The sequence below is a fragment of the Manis pentadactyla genome, chromosome 3 (assembly GCF_030020395.1).
Source record: "Manis pentadactyla isolate mManPen7 chromosome 3, mManPen7.hap1, whole genome shotgun sequence".
Lineage (NCBI taxonomy): Eukaryota > Metazoa > Chordata > Mammalia > Pholidota > Manidae > Manis > Manis pentadactyla.
In genome coordinates, this window is record NC_080021.1 from 51,270,361 (window position 1) to 51,287,774 (window position 17,414).

General features: G+C 32.0%; 1 protein-coding gene across 2 annotated transcripts in view; it reads left to right on the forward strand.

Moving 5' to 3' along the window:
• MMP16 (matrix metallopeptidase 16) overlaps positions 1 to 17,414 on the forward strand; it is a 314,497-nt gene that overhangs the window by 149,410 nt on the left and 147,673 nt on the right. For both annotated transcript variants that reach the window (XM_057497909.1, XM_057497908.1), the window contains one exon: positions 16,901 to 17,205. In XM_057497909.1, coding sequence (XP_057353892.1) covers positions 16,901 to 17,205 — 305 coding nt within the window. The remainder of the gene's footprint in view (positions 1 to 16,900; positions 17,206 to 17,414) is intronic.

Here is a 17,414-nt window from a genome sequence, read left to right on the forward strand (position 1 = left end):
CCATTTTTTCACAACTACTTATTTGGATATTTTGTTTGACATCTTATGCACATTGACTGCTTGGTAACATATAGTGATATAATGTTAACATAAGGAACTAAAAACTGCAATTGGAATGCAAGTAAATTGTCTATCTGTGGGCCTTGTAGACATTCCTTGAAAATTTGGTTTCTTGTAAACTAGATCTTCCAGCTTCTTGAATGAATGTCAATACTCTGAATGAATTCCTGATGGTATTCTAACATATTACATTCTTTAACAAATATTAATAACCAAAAATACAATGAAATAATAAAGTATATAAATAATTACCATTTAACCAAAATGTATTTAGTCCAACCATATGACTTTCTTTTTGGCAACAGTGCAGATGGATCATTCTTTCCTGTTTTGTCTTCATTGAAGGATGTCTAAGGGATGTGAGTGTCTTCCAACCTAGGGTGATAGTTGCTGCTAATGGAGATGTTCGGATTTATTCATTAGTTAATTGAAGAACTGCTTATTCAGTCACAGTTTGAACAAATAATCTACAGTGCTAAGCACTGTGGATATAGCAATAAATAAAACTTGGAGACTCTGACTTCATGGGATTTATAGTCATGTGGGGGAGGTGAACAATCATAGAAACTTGTTGCCTGTTAGGAAAGGGACAGAACAGGACACAAGAGAAATATAAACCAGAGCCATCAAGCCCACTCCAAAATAATCAGGGAAGGTCTCCCTAAAGAATGACCTTTCAGCTATGATTCACAGGAGGAGAAAGAACTTGTTAAACCAACAGGCTGGGGAAGAGGAAGGGCACTTTAGGGGGAGGGTAGATGTTGGGAACCATCTCTATCGAATTACATGAATGCAAACAAGAAATTTATAATTCTTATTCTTTGTATAAATAACCCTTCATGTATGTTTAAGATAAAATTTAAGACTCAATACTTGATTTTATATCTTGGATAGATCTTGAAAAGTATTTATAGACTTTGATATAGGTCTAGAGTGTGCCATTGAATTTAATATGGTTATTTTGGAAACATTTTTGAATGTTATTTTGTATTCTTATGCTAATGCCAGATAGCATGCTCCTAGATTATTATCTTATGCAACTTATTTCATGTATTTCTGCAGATAAATCAAAAAGGAAGCAGTTTTAGGTCAAGCCCATGAAATAAATACTCATAATCATTTAAATGTGTTCACAAGATTTTTTACTTCACAAACTTGCTTACCATCTCTACAATCCACACTTCAGGAAACAGTTAAAAAAGATTTAATATGAAGTAGAGTTTGTATTTTCCCAATAAGTAGAATATCCATTTCTCTTCCTCAGTACTATGAGTGAATTAGTCATCAAATAGTGCTTGGTGAGCAGAAAAATTGGATAGATCTTGAAAAGTATTTATAGACTTTGATGAAGAATTACAGAAATAAATTCCTTTTCTGGCCAGATGACAAAGTAAATGAAGTGAACCATCTTTGATTGAAGTAAAAACTGAATGAGAGATATTGACATTTCAAATTAAAGAAACTAAAGATGTATTTTGACCTGTAACAAAAGGAAAGGACTATGAAATCCAAGAGTAAAGGGAATTCTGAAAACTTAGGAGATATGTAAGTGTAAGATAATAAAATTCTTTCTTGAAATATAAGTTATTAAAGGACAAACTCCATATGGTCACCTTAATAGGTACGGAAATATGATAAAAGGAAACTTAACACCCATTTATGATAACTAGGAATCAAAGCGAAGAAGGATCCTTTCTTAATCAGAAAGAATAGCATCTTCACAAAGCAAAACTACATATTTCACATATAATAAACATGAAATTTTTGATAAAAATGCTGTGGAACAACAAAAGCAAAAAAATACTTGCTACTTCTCTTCAACAACATTGCACAAGTACTTACAGTTGTAAAGAAATGAAAGGAAATAAAACATATAAGGATTTGTAAAGAAATAAAACTCTCACTAGTCACTGTTTCTATCACTTTCTAGAAAACCCAGAATAAATTCTGGATAATTTTTTAGAAATAATGAAAGAATATAACCAGGTTCTTAAAAAAAAATTAATAGATTTGATGTTTTAGATCAATTTTAGGTTTACAGAAAAGTTGAGCAGATAACACAGGTAGTTCCCATACACAGCCCATACCCCATGCACACATGCATAATCTATGCTATTATTAAGATCTTGCATTGGTGTGATATATTTCTTACAGTTGCTCAGCTATTGTTGCTATATTACTGACTAAATCCTTAGTTTATGCTAGGGTTCACTTTGTGGTGTAGTTTTATGGGTTTTAACAAACGATTAATGTCATGAAGCATTACATATACTATGATATAGAATAGTTTCACTGCCCTAAAAATCCTGTTACACCTATTCATTCCTCTTCTCTTCCCCCAAACTCCTTGAAACTACTGATTGTTTTAATGTCTTTATGGTTAGGCCTTTTCCAGAATATTATATAGTTGGAACTGTAAAATATGTAGCCATTTCAGACTGCCTTCTTACACTTAATAATATGTATCTAAGGCCTTCCCATATGTTTTCATTACTTGATAGCTTATTTCTTTTTATTACTGAATAATATTCCATTGTATGGACATGTGACAGTTTGTTTACCCACTTACTTATTAGAGTCTTGTTTGTTTTGGCAATTATTAACAAGGCTGGTATAAACATGCATGGACAGGTTTTTGTGTGGACAAAAAGTTTCAACTCTTGGATAAATATCTAGGGATATAATTGCTGATAAAATGGTAAGACTATGGTTAATGTCTACAACTGTGTAAGAAACTGTCAAACCATCCTCAAAGTAGCTGTACCATTTTGCATTACCACCAGCAATGAATGAAAGTTCTTAGTCAACATTTGGTGTTGTCAGTGTTCTGGATTATAACCATTCTAATAGATAGATAGTGGTATTTCAATGTTATTTTAATTTGCTGTTCCTTAATGACTTATGATGCTGAGCATATTTTCATACGTTTATTTTCCATTTCTGTATCTTCTTGGGTGAAATGTTTGTTCAGGTATTTCAACCAACTTTTAATTGAGTACTATTTTTAAGAGTCCTTTGTGTATTTTGGATATGTCTTATATCATATGTGTTTTCAAATATGTTCTCCCAGTTTTTTCATTCTCTTTACAGCATCTTTTGCAGGGCAGAAGTTTTCATTTTTATAATCCAAATTATTTACCAATTATTTTTTTACCTTTGGTGTTGTATAAAAAAATCATTACCAAAATTCAAGGTCAATTACATTGCCTTCTGTATTATCCTTTAAAAGTTTAATAATTTTATGTTTATATTTAAGCCAGAGATCCATTTTTAGTTGTGTTTGTGAAAGTTGTAAAGTCACTGTCTAGATTAATTTTTTTCAGATTAATTAATTTTGGATGTTCAGTTGTTGTAGAACCATTTGTTCAAAAGATCATCCTTTCTCCATCACCTTTGCTCCTTGCTGAAGAACAGTTGACTATATGTGTTGGTCAATTTCTGGCTCCTTATTCTGTTTCATTGATCTGTGTATCTATTCATAAACCAAAATCACACTATCTTGATTACTGTAGTTTTATAGTAAGTCTTGATGTCAGGTAGTGTCAATTTTCTTACTTTATTCTTCTTCATTAGTGTGTTGTGTTTCAGAGTGACTGTATTGAATCTACAGATCAATTTGGGAAGAACTGACATCCTAACAATATTAGGTCTTACTATTCATGAACATGAATATTTCCCCATTTATTTAGATCTTTGCTTTCTTTAATCATAGTTTTATACTTTAACTCATATAGATCTTGTATATATGTCTTAGTCCATTAAGGCTGCCATAGCAAAATACCATAGATGAGTGGCTTACAAACAGAAATTTATTGCCCAAAGTTGTAAAGGCTGGAAGTCTGAGGTTAGAGTGCTAGCATAGCTGGATGTGGCCCCCCATCTGGATGACAGACTTCTTGTCATATTCTCCCTCACATAGCAGAAGGGCTAGGCAACTCTGTGGGACACTAGCCCCATTCATGAGAGCTCCATTCTCATGACCTAAATAAGCACCTCCCATAGGTCCCATTTACTAATATCATAATCTTTGGGGGTTAGGATTTTAACATGAGTTTTGGGGAACACAAAACATTCAGACCATAGCCACATATTTTGATAGATTTATTCCTAAGTTTTTTATACTGTTAATGGTATTGTGTGTTTTTAATTTCTAATTCCTAATGTTTATTACTGGTATATAAGGAAGTGATTGACTTTATATATTGACCTTTTATCATGTAATTTTGCTATAATCACTCACTAGTCCCAGATTTTTGTCAAATCTTTGATGTTTTGTGCATAGAAAATCATGTTACCTGAGAACAAGGACAGTTGTATTTTTTCCTTCCCAGTCTGTGTATCTTTTATTTCTATTTCTTATCTTACTACATTAGCTAGTACTTTCAGTACAGTGTTGAATAGGAGTTCTAAAAGCAAATATCATTACCTTTCCCCAGTCTTTAGAGGAAAAGCATCTAGTTTCTTTGCATTAAGTATGACATAAGCTGTAGACTTTTTCTAGATGCCTATCAAGTTAAGTAAGTTTATTCTATTACTAGTTTGTTGGCAGTTTTTATTGTGAATGGGTGTTGGACTTTATCAAATGCTTTTTCCACACATATTAATAAGATCATCTGAGTTTTCTCCTTTAGCCTTTTAATGTGATAGTTCATATTAATTGATTTTCAAATGTTGAACCAGTCTTTCATGCCTGGGATAAATACCTCCCACTCTGCCATGCTGAATAATTCTTTTTATGAACTGTTGAGTTTGCTGTGCTAGTTTCTTGTTGAGGATTTTTACATCTATGTTCATGAAAGACATTGATATGTAGTTTTCCTTTCTTATAATATCTTTATCTAGTTTTGGTAGGAGGGTAATGCTAGAAACATGGAATAGGTTGGGAAGTGTTCCGCCTACTTCTGTTTTCTGGAAGAGATTGTAGAAAATATCTTCCTGAAAGGTTTGTGGACTTCACCAGTACAACCAACTGGGCATGGTTTCTCTTCATTTTTTTTCAGAAGGTTATTAATTATTGATTAATTACTTAATAGATATAGGCCTGTTCAGATTATCTGTTTCTTTTTGTGTAGGTTTCTATAGATTGTGTCTTTCAAACCAGTTGGTGCATTCAATTGTATTAGTCTTCACAGGCTGCCATAACAAACCACAGCCTGGGCAGCTTTAACAATAGAAATTTAATTTCTCATAGTTCTGGAGGCTAGAAATCCAAAATCAAGGTGTTGTCAGGGTTGGTTTCTGGGAGGCCTGTGTCTGGTTTAGAGATGGCCACCTTCTGACTATGTCCTCAGCTGACCTTTCCTCTGAGCATGTGTGGAGAAAAAGAGATTTCTGGTGTCTTTTTTCTTCTTATAAAGACACCAGCCCTTTTGAATTATGGCCCCAACTTTATGACTTCATTTAACCTTAATTACTTCCATAGACCCTGTCTCCAAATACAGTTACATTGGGTTATAGGGCTTCAACATATGAACTTGTGGTGGGGACACAATCCAGTCAGTGATATCCTCTATGCTATCATATTTATGGGCATAAACAGGTTTATGTGATAAAATAAACATAGTATTCTTTCATTGTCTTCTTACTATTCATGGGATCACTAGTGATTTGCCCTCTTTCATAACTGATATTAGTAAATTGTGTCTTCTCTCTTTTTTTCTTGGTTAGTCTGGCTAGAGTTTTACAAACTATATTGCTTCCTTCAGACAAATTGGCTCTTTTTAAATTTTTCTGTGTTATTTTCATGTTTTCAGTTTCATTGATTTCTGCTTCTATTTTTGTTTATTTTTCTTTGCCTTGCTTTTTCTAATTTTCAAAGGTGAAAGCTTAGATTATTTTATTTATTTTTTCTTCCTAATAATGCATTTAATACTATAGGTTTTACTTTAAGCACTGCTTTTGCTGTATCCTGCTAATTTTGAAAAGTTGTATTTCATTTTAATTTAGTTCAAATAATTAGATTTCCCTTGAGGTTTTTTTCTTCAACTCATGTGTGATTTATAAGTATATTCTTGTATCTTCAATTATTTTTGAGATTTTTTTCCCCCAGCTATTGTTAGTGAATGTTCCATGTGAGCTTGAGAATAATGAATTCTCTGCTGTTTTTTGGATAAAGTGTTTTAGAAGTACCAATTAAATTGAGTTAATTAATGGTGCTGTGCAGTTCTACTATATCCTTACCTATTTTCCATTTTCAGGATCTGTAAATTACTGATAGAAGGGTATTGAATTCTCAACCAAAACAGTGTATTTGTCAATTTCTTCTTGGAATTCTGTAAGTTTTTGCCTCATATATTTTGCTGCTCTGTTATTAGGCACATATACATTAAGGTTTGTTCTATCTTCCTGGAAAATTGACACCTTTATTGATACATAATGCCCCTCTTTAGCCCTGATAGTTTTCCTTACTCTGAAGAAGGCTTTGTCAAAAATTAATATAGCTATTACAGTTTTCCTTTGTTAGTATAGCATAATATATTTTTCTGTACTCTTTTACTTTTAATCTATCAGTGTCTTTATACTTAAGGCAGATTTCTTGTAGATAGCATATCATTGGGTATTTTTTTTTGCTGTAATCCACTCTGATGGCCACTGTTTTTATATTGGAGTATTTACATTATTTACATTTAAATATTGATACAGTTGAATTTATAGCTCTTTGCTCCCCGTTGCTATTGTTTTCTGTGCCTTTTTTTTCTTTTGTCTTCCCTCTTTTATGCCTTCTCTGGATTTAATTGGGCATTGGGTACATAAAATGTTCTATTAGCATATCAATTATACTTTTTAGAATTATACTAGTGGTACCCTAGAATTTGCAATGTACAGTTATAGCTAATCTAAGTCTTCTTTGAAATAATAGTATACTACTTCACAGGTATTGCAGGTACCTTTTAATAAAGTATTCCTAATGTCTCCCTCTTGTGCCTTATAACATGGCTGTCATTTTTTTCACATATCCATAAGCTATAATCACCCAATATATTATTGTTGTTATTATTTTGAACAAACAGTTCTCTGTTAGAGTGATTAAAAATAATTTTATTTTACTTTCCTTTATTTCTTCCCTAGTGCTCTTCCTTTCTTCTCAACCCATAGCATTTTCTTTCCCTCAAAAGAACTTCTTTTAAAATTTCAGTAAGGCCAGTTTACTGGCATCAGATTACCTGTTTTTCTTTGTCTAAGAAAGACTTCTTTCTCCTTCACCTCTGAATGATATTTTCATCAGATACAAAATTCTCAGTTGGGGTTTTCATTCTTTGAACACTTTAAGTATTTTATTCCACTCTCTTCCTTTTTACCCCTGCTTTTGTTGAGATATAATTGACATACAAATAGTATTAATTCAAGGTGTACAGCATAATTATTTGACATCTGTGTATATCGTGAAATAATTAACATAGTAAGTTTAGATAACATACATTATCTCACATAGTTACATTTTTTTATTCTTGCTTGCATGGTTTTTGAGAAGTCTAATCAAATTGTTGTCTTTGTTTCTCTGTAGATGAAGTATTTTTGTTTTTCCTCTGGCTTCTTTCAAGGTTTTATACTTGTTTTCAGCTTTCTGAAGTTTGAATATTATATACCTAAATAGAGATTTTTAAAATATTCATCCTGCTTTATGTTTGAAATTCCTGGATCTATTTGGTGTGTTATTAATTTTAACCGACTCTGAGCAATTATTATTTAAAATTTTTTTTCTGTTCCTATTTCTCTTCTCCTGATATGCCCATTGTATTACATCATACTTTTGTAAATGTTCCACAGTTCTTGGGCACTTTGTTTTGTTTTTCACCGTTTTTTTACTTTTCCTCTGCTTTTCAATTTGGGAAGTTTCACTGACCTATCTTCAAGTTCACTGATTCTTCCCTTGGCGGTGTTCAGTCTTAAGATGGGCTCATCAGAGACATTCTTCACTGATTATTACAATATTTTTTATTTCTATCATTACCTTTTTTATTCTTCCTTGGAGTTTCCATCTCTGAGCTTATATTAGCCATGTGTTTTCTTCATGTTGTCTATTTTTTCCACTAGAACCCTTAGAATATTGATCAGAATTAATTTAAACTCTTTGATAATTCCATGATTTCTGCCATATTTGGGCCTGGTTCTGATGTTTCTTTCCTTTGTCTCTTCAGACTGTTTTCTTGTGCCGTTTAGCCTGACTTTACTTTATTCCTTCCTGATCCACTATTTTAATAGTGGATTACAAATGAGAGAGCCCGGCATTATGTACTGGGTAATAGAAACTAAGATAATAAGCCTTTAGTGTGAGGTTTTATGTTTATCAAGTTGAGTGTTTGTCCATTTAATGTTTGCTGTAGCTGAAGGTGTTTGAGGCTTTGCTTTCTACCAGTGTCCTAGTTTTTGTATCTCCTGTTGTCTTTGAGTATCCCTAGAAACCTCTTAAAAAGATTTTGCATCCTGTAGCTCCCTCATTTGCAATCCACTATTATTATACTGAACCCTATTGGTGTGGCATAAAGTATTATGGGTATGAAACAAACTATAATCCTATGATTAAACCTCAAGTTTTTTAAGTGAGCTTGAATTTCTAGGCTTTTACCCTCAGAGTAGTATATTTGCCTTTTTTCCTTTCATTTTAAGAAACTGGAAGGTTAGAGGGCTGAAATGTCTAATTGCCGTTCACCTAGATCAGATAAGGTTCTGATTAAATATTTATCTTTGAAGGTAAGCCTTTGTTTTGGAGAACAAAATGCTCTGGGCATATTTCAAAATTGTTGATTTTCCCATCCCTGTACTGGAAGCTGGAGGGGTTTTTCTTAAATCTTCCTTGGTAAAAGATAAAACTCATGAATGTATGGAAGTCCTCCCCTTAGGCTGGATGTCCAAGAGTGTTTCATCCTCAAGCCGGTCCACACTTCTGTTTAAGAGTTTCTATCAGTTTCTTGGATTCAGGACCTTTTGTAAGCTATGGTTCTCTGTATCCTTCTGTCTCTCCAATTTGGTGGGGAGAGGAAGGTAGCAGTTTGCTCTATGACTGCAATTCTCTAGTGGAGCTATGAAAAATTGTTCATTTTTGGCTTGCTCAACCTTTTCCTTGTTGTAAGGCTAGTGACAACTTCCAGCATTTTAAATGGAGCAGAAACTGGAAGTCTGTAGTCAGCTTTTAAATACAAAGTCAATACATAAAGTTTTTGTATGTTGACTTTGTATTTAAAGTCACTCCTAACCCCACACACATACAAATCATGTAATTTTTACAAAACAACTATTTGAATAGACACAAAAATATGAGTGAGGAATAAATCTACAAAAGATGTATAAGCCCTTTATGAAGAAAATTTATTGAAAGACAACTAAAAGAAAACTAAAAATAAATGTAAAGGTATATTTTGTACCTAATAAGAAGACTCATTATAATGAAGGTTCAACTTTTCCACAAATTCAATGTAATTCTAACAAAAATCCTATAGGATTTTTTGTAAAACTTAACAAAATTATAACTCAGTAGTCAAAAGTCTCTGAGGAATAGTAAAGGCCCAAGATTAATCAAAATGTTCCTATCTACTAGGTATTACTTTAAATCAAAAGAGACTTACTTTAAAAAACACTGATTAAGGGAGTATGTTGTGTTAGCACAGAGATAAAGAAACAGTGCAGATAAGAGATCACAGAAATAACCCCATGTGTATATTTTTTAAAAATTGATTTATGCCCAAGCAGGCCTTTAGATCAGTGGGGAAAGGATGGGTTACTTTAATTATAAAGTTATTCTGTAATAATTAATTATCCATATGGAAAACAATTAAATTAGATCCTTACCACATACCATATTTTTAAAAATCAATAAATACTAATTAGATTAAAGTATAGAATCAACTTTAGAACTACAAAACTTACACAACCCTGTATATTGATATTGCAATTTTCCCTTCATATTGTATCCTTTTTCTGACCTGATTTCCAAATTCTTGGCAGGGTACTCTATTTAGTGTCTCTGTATCCTTATGTACCAACTACACTATTCATTTATAAAGGAGAGAAACAAAGAAACCATTAAGAGCCAAAATCATAATTCTATCTAATGCGATGTTCCTAAACTGACAATCATCTCAGCAAATTTTGAATATTCAAATAATTAGGTGTCTGCCCCTATAAACTTCCAGGTTATTGATAACCACATCATGTGCTTAAGAGTCCTATTTTGAAGTAAGAAAGATCTGGATTTGAATCTTGGCTGATACCTGCAACCAGGATCAAGTTCTAAGTCTCATTTCCCCTGTGCAAATTGAGTATTGTAACAATACCTACCTTGTAAAGCCTGGGAGAAAATTCAGATGGATAGTGAGAAAAAAAAAAAATAGCACAATACTTGAAACATAGTGCTTAGTATATGTCACCTATCATCTTAACGCCTTTTGGTTTACCAAATTGCAGAAATTGTTGAGAATATTATAACAGGATTATAGAAAGTTGGGAGTGCAAGCTTAGGATATTACACTTTAAAGTTAGCATATGTAAGGTATTGAGAAGTTGGCTTGTATATAGTAGGTACTGTATGAGCATTTGCTACTACTCTTATTACTATATTTGGAGAAATAAATACAAAATATGACATTTAAACTAAAAAAATAATTGTTCTTGAGAAGGATAGCTGAAATGGGCCATTGCAGAAGGCAGATGGAAGTTTGGGTGGGGGTAGGTGTGGTCAAACCTAGGTTTTATTTGATGGCAAACTCATGATAAGCAAAGTGTCCAAAGAGGTGGTGATGCTAATTGTTTTCTCTGCTTTGTTGGCCAAGCCTTTCCTGAAGTATTCTTTTCCCTTTGGGCCACATTTTCAGCTACTTCTTGGAAAATTAATATACACCTGTAAAAAGAAATCAAAATGCTAAGAGATCTTGAAAACAGTTTGCTTGAGAAAGAGGCTGAAGATTAGAGCCAAGGATTCTCAACCTAATGGAAAGAATATATGAGGGGGAAATTTCTAGTTATTCTTAAATACTTAAAGACATTCAGAAAAATCTAGTATTTTCAGCCTTTGGGAAATTAAGCCACCCATCCTACAAGTCTTCTTCATCATTGAGGCATATAAACCAAGAAATTTATTCACTTGGCAGGGAAATTTAAGCCCATGTTTGAAATGATTGGAAAGTGAGATTATATAACTTTAAAATGTCTTCTTATTTTTAAAGTGTGGGATTGGAAGGAACCTTGTATAATCAATCCATTTAAAGGGAATGTCTGGGCTCCTAGGCCTTTCTCTTTCGTGACCTTAGCACTTGATGCTTAGAAATGGAAACTTCCAAAATTGTACCAGAAGAATCATTTGAGTATTCTTAGGGGTATATATAACTTCAGCTGATGTATAATTTAGACCCTTGTAATAATTATAACACAAGTAGTTGTGGCTATTCACCTTTTACTTGAATCCTTATGTAAAATTTTCTTTTGGCAGTTTGCTTCTTGAGTAATTAGGTGTTGTTTGTTTACTAAATGATTACTGAATAGCATTAGGTGCCATCACCAGCAATGGACAGATGAGTTCTCAATGGAGAATATAGTCTAGTATGGGATACAGGTATTTAAGTAAATAATTGCAAAAAATGTATGTCATATGTTACTTCAGCACCATGCAAGAACTTCATTACATCAAAGATCATATCCATTTTATGTTCCCCAGAACCTAGTAGAGTACCTCTTGTGTATTATGCCTTATGCCCTCATTAAATAGTCGTTGAATAAATTAATGAATTCTTAGACTTTGGTTTAACTTTATTCAAAACAATCATTGGATCTTAATGAGTAACACCATTTTTTATCAAACATCTTTATTTTCCAAGCTTACTGAATATTACATAAAATAGACATAGCCTAAATTCCTTTGCTCTATAAAACCTAAACTCCAAAATAATATTTAATGAAATAAATGACCCATAGATAGATACTTAAAGTGCCAGATGCATTTGTTTTTTAAATTGCATTGTTACTGAATATTCATTATATATTAACTAATATGATATTATATTACTAATATCAATTTTCCCTGTATATTCATTCCTTAACTAACCTTGACTTTAAATGAATGCTTCTATGACTACTGAGAACACACAGTGCAAGTTATTGTTTTACTTTAATATATATGCAGAGAAAAGAAATCTAGAAGTTGCTAAGGAATTATCATTTTCTCACAGAAACGTTTCTCATTACTCACTCTAAACCCAATGAGCTCACTAAGTTTAGTGATCCTATTTACTTCAAAGAGAATTCAACCTGTATGTACAGAGGATACACAACAGACATTATTTGAGTCTCAAAGAAATATGTACTTAGCTCTGCCTTACCTAGAAAGCTAGCATATTAGGGAAATAGCCAAATATTTAATGTAACCTTCCCTGAGGGATACTATATTTAATCTCTATCTTATGACCATTACTTGTGCTTAAAAAAAAAAGTGAGGACACATAGGCTATACAAACATAATATGAATAAAAATAACTTAGTCTACTTAGTTCTTTCCTGGTAAAACATTGTAATACATTCTGGATATGGACCTGCTAATGATTTAACTATGTATTTTTCTTTTTGTACTGTTATATTCTTAGCAATTGTCTACTTTCCCAGTTACATATATCCCATTTAGTTAATAATTTTTCATAAAATATTGATATGCTTTACTGACAACTAATTTTTGTCTATTGAATTGACTAAAGGATATTTAGCCTTGTCCATACCAAAATAATTTTAACATATTTTTTCTTACTCTCCAAATTAGAGATAAAATAATACCCTAAATTTGAAAAGGATTTATCACTCTATCAATATTTTAAGGGGAAATAATCATTATTAATATATAGGATTGTTATTAAATAAAATGGTATGGAACCAGTAATTTTAAAACTAGAGAATCCTGTCTTTACACAGTAGTAGTAGGCATTGGGTAACATTTACTGTGGCTCTCGAGAAACTGACTAGAGTTTACTTGATTTGAAAGGGTTAAAACCTATTGCCATGGTCTTGTTTCACATTTCCTATAACTTCTATTGAAGTGAACAAATGTGTGATTATTTTTACATTTCATAGTAATTATTTTACGGAACTAATACAGCAAAATAATTCCTACAGGCCATGAATAAAGAAAACACACACACATACTTCAATAGAGTTTTGTTAATAAAGATCCACTTCATCAGTTTTACTATATAAGATTGTGTATCATTGAAGATAACATTTATTAACTTTTTAGGTAAAAGTTCCAAAATTTACAAAAGTGGGAGTTAAAAAAATAATCAGTGAGAGGGTGTAATGAAAAAACCTGATAGATTTCAAAAAATAAAATCTATTGTCTTACTAAAATGAAAAGTATGTTCACTGTAACTACTCTATTTACAAAAAGAAAAAGCAAAGTAAAAACATTTTAAAACTTAACTAGCTCTATAAGGTTTTTCAAGCATAATCTTCATTTTATTCATTTTATAGATTGGTTTTATTTTGCAAATATGTATGCTAATAATTTTGTGTATCATATTAGAATAACAAAGAATAAGTCTTTTTTTATTAATGTCACATGATCTCTCTGTGTCCTTTATTATTTCAGTTATGAGTAAATATAAAAAAACAAACCCCTCAATGGCATAAAACATCTTAAGATGATTTTGTTTGTTCAGAACAGTAGCTCTAACTTTAAAGTGTACTCCTGTGTCCTGCATTTATTAATGGCATGACAGTTGTGATTAAGCTTGTTTTGGAAGCTAATCAGTGCATTGGTTTGAAAAACACAGTGATGTATTTTCAAATCTAAATGGTACTCTACATTAGTTATTCTTTATTGTACTATATTGCTTCACTTTTCTCAAACCATTATGTACTTATTATATACATACCATACTGATATGACTTCATTTATTTTCTCTCTTGTAAGATTTACCTTTATTTGAAAACAAAATATCTCCATTATACATTGAATCTAACACAAATTGCATTAACAATACCCTCAGAACACATATTGAAACTGATTCTTCAGATCTCCATGACTACCATTGAAGTACATGTCTCTATCTTCCTTGAACTTCTGAATGTTGTATTGCTTCCATTCTTGTCCCCTTATTCATTTTTCATCAGAAACAGTGATCTTTACAAACTAGAATAATGTCAGGATACTTCTCTAATTGAAACTCTCCAGTGGTTTCCTTTACAGAATATCACCTGCTCTCTACCAATTCTCTGTCATCTCATACCGCTGAGTGTTCATTTTGCACCATTTCACTGAGCAGCACAGTCTTTGAACTGGCCAAGTGTGCTTGGGCTGCTCACTGTTTCTCCTGGCTAGAAACTCAGTGCTAGGCATGTGTGGCTCCCTTTGTCATTGATTTATTATTTATCATTTACTCACCTCACCTCCATAATACTCACTTATCACCATATGTAATTGTCTTTCTTGTTGTCTTTTTTCATTATTTATTATCACTAAAATATAGAAGTTCTACAGGAGGAGAGTTGTATTACAGGTCTATCTCTAGCACCTAGAAAAGTACTGATTTTTTAGAATGTCTTTTGAAAAATATGCCCTAAGACTACTTCCCTACTAATGAGGGGCTTCTGAGATCCTAGAAGGGTGAGAAGAAAATAAAAGTCTCAGGAAAATTAATTTAGACAAAATTCAAGGTTAGATTGATCTGCATGCTCCTTCAGCCATCAAACAGGAAATTTTAGAGACTAATAAGAGATTAACAATCTAGACAAAGGTTGGTGATGCCTCAATATTAGAAATGGAGCTCTCAAACTAGAGTTCAGAGCACTACACTGAATGGGACATAAAGCTTAAAAATAAAATAAATCAATAAAAACAAAAGCAAGAGTAAAATACTGCATGAGTCTTCCCCAAAGCAGGAGTGAATTCTTTTACTCTATCCATCCTTTGGATCAGGTCAAAATTATGGGGTCTTCCTTGGTACTTCCTTCTCTCTCATAGTGCAAATGTCACTTCTCTTCTAATGACGGTCCAGTTCTTTTCCTCTCACTTGGAGCAAAAGCCAAACTCTACAGTGATCAACAAGGCCCTATCTTACCTAGTTTTCTGCAGCCTTCGTATGCTGATGCTTGCCCTTTCTCTTTGCCCACACTATACTGGCCACCTTGCCATTCTTTGAACTTGTCAAGCATGTCTCTGCTTGAGCACCTTTCACTTGCTATTTCTTCTTTCTGGAACACTCTCCACCCCTACTCCATTTCCACTTGGTTTGCTTCCTCATTTTCTTGGTATATAATAAATTATGAATGATATTTACCACCAAATAGTCAATGTATATGTGTTCTAGAATGTGTATTAGAAAATAGTGAAAATCTCGTTTTAGATGTGTAGTCTAGCTTAGAATTTAATACAACAGATTCTTGAGTCAGAATGTTTGAGTTGAAAAAAATCAGCTTGTCACTAACTTTTCTCTAAATTCCTTTAAATCTCAACTTCTTTTTATTTTTGTAAAATAGCTATAAATATTCATCTCAATACTTTATTCACAGAGGGTTAAATAAGACACTACAATGCTTCCTGGCTCATAGTAAATGCTCAATTAATACCATAATAGTTATTTCAGTGTGATTCCTGCCTAATATTTGTAATCATTTTGACATAGTTACAATTGGGTTAATTGATAGGGTGGTAAATATAACCTACATATTATTTTTCCACAGGAAAGTATATCTTAAATATTTTTTCTTGCTGCTAAATAGACTTAAAATGGCAAAAATAGTTTTGAATCCTATATAAATTATGACATTCAAGACAGACACCATAATTTAACTATTACTCCATCACTGTAAAACATTTAGCTTCCAATTTTCTATTATTGCATTACAATAATCATGCACCTATATATTATTCCCCCTTTTATGAATTAAGATTTTTCCTTGGTGAAAATTCTTGTATTCATGGATGTAAGATAAGATTGTTGGTTAAAGGAGCCTGAAGCTTATTTACAATTCCTTTGAAATCACTCATTGCTTTTCACAAAGATGGTGTGACCTTATACCACCACAATATAATGGTGTATATGTGTGTGTATATATATATATATATATATATATATATATATATATATATGTTTCATTTCATTTATGTTCCTAGAAAAATACAAAAGAATTGAGGCAAGAAAAATATCTGATTAGTGCTAAATAGATGGATGAAAAATTTATTTTTATCTATTAATTAGCATCAAGACTTATAAATAAACTAAATAAATAATATCCAAGTCACTTCTTTAAATTCATATGATGGTTAAATCTTTGTATTAAAAAACTATTCACTCACGTTGCTTATTTTGCCTAGAAAATATTAAGTATATCATAAGAGAACTGTCAAACATCAGAAGCTGTAATTAACTGATCTTCTCTTTAAAAACTAAGAAATACTTTGGGTCCAATGAATTGGTGTTGGAGATAAATAAGAGCTTAAAGACATGCGTGCACACAGTGGTGTACCCAAAGGAATTATAACCAGGAAAAAATAGATTTTTTTATTTCAGCTAGTAACTGCTTCACCTGTTTGAAATAAAATACACTTGGTAAAACTGCGTTTTGATTGTTGTTTTAGGAAGCAAAGTGACTGATTGACCTAATTATCCCACTGTTAACTATTCTGCAGAAAACATCTCATGTATAGCCTTGATAGATGAATACTATACTGCCGAAAATTAAATGACTTCAGTCCAGTGAAATCTAATTATAGAGATAGAAGGAATTAATTTTTTTCCTATTTAACGCAAGACTCTTTCTAATATTTTACTCAACTGAATAGATCACAATCTGTAATAGCCGATGTATAAATCAGATTATACATAAAAAAGCCATACTGATTATTCTTTTTTTTTTTAATTTTCAGTATAAAGAACGTAACTCCAAAAGTAGGAGACACTGAAACCCGTAAAGCTATTCGCCGTGCCTTTGATGTGTGGCAGAATGTAACTCCGCTGACATTTGAAGAAGTTCCCTACAGTGAATTAGAAAATGGCAAACGTGATGTGGATATAACCATCATTTTTGCATCTGGTTTTCATGGAGACAGTTCTCCCTTTGATGGAGAGGGAGGATTTTTGGCTCATGCCTATTTCCCTGGACCAGGAATTGGGGGAGATACTCACTTTGACTCAGATGAACCATGGACACTAGGAAATCCTAATCATGATGGTAAGTGCATAGTTTTATTTTTATATTCTCTTTTTATTTTTATTTTTGGAATGCTGAAGTGATTTACTAATTTACAAATTTAAGGTATAGATTCCAAATTTGTTTTTTAAATTATAAAGCAGTATGTGAGGGATCTTAGAACAAGAATTTGTTATGGGTCATCAGACAATAATAGGTTTTCATGTGACTTTTTGATTAAAGATTAGAAT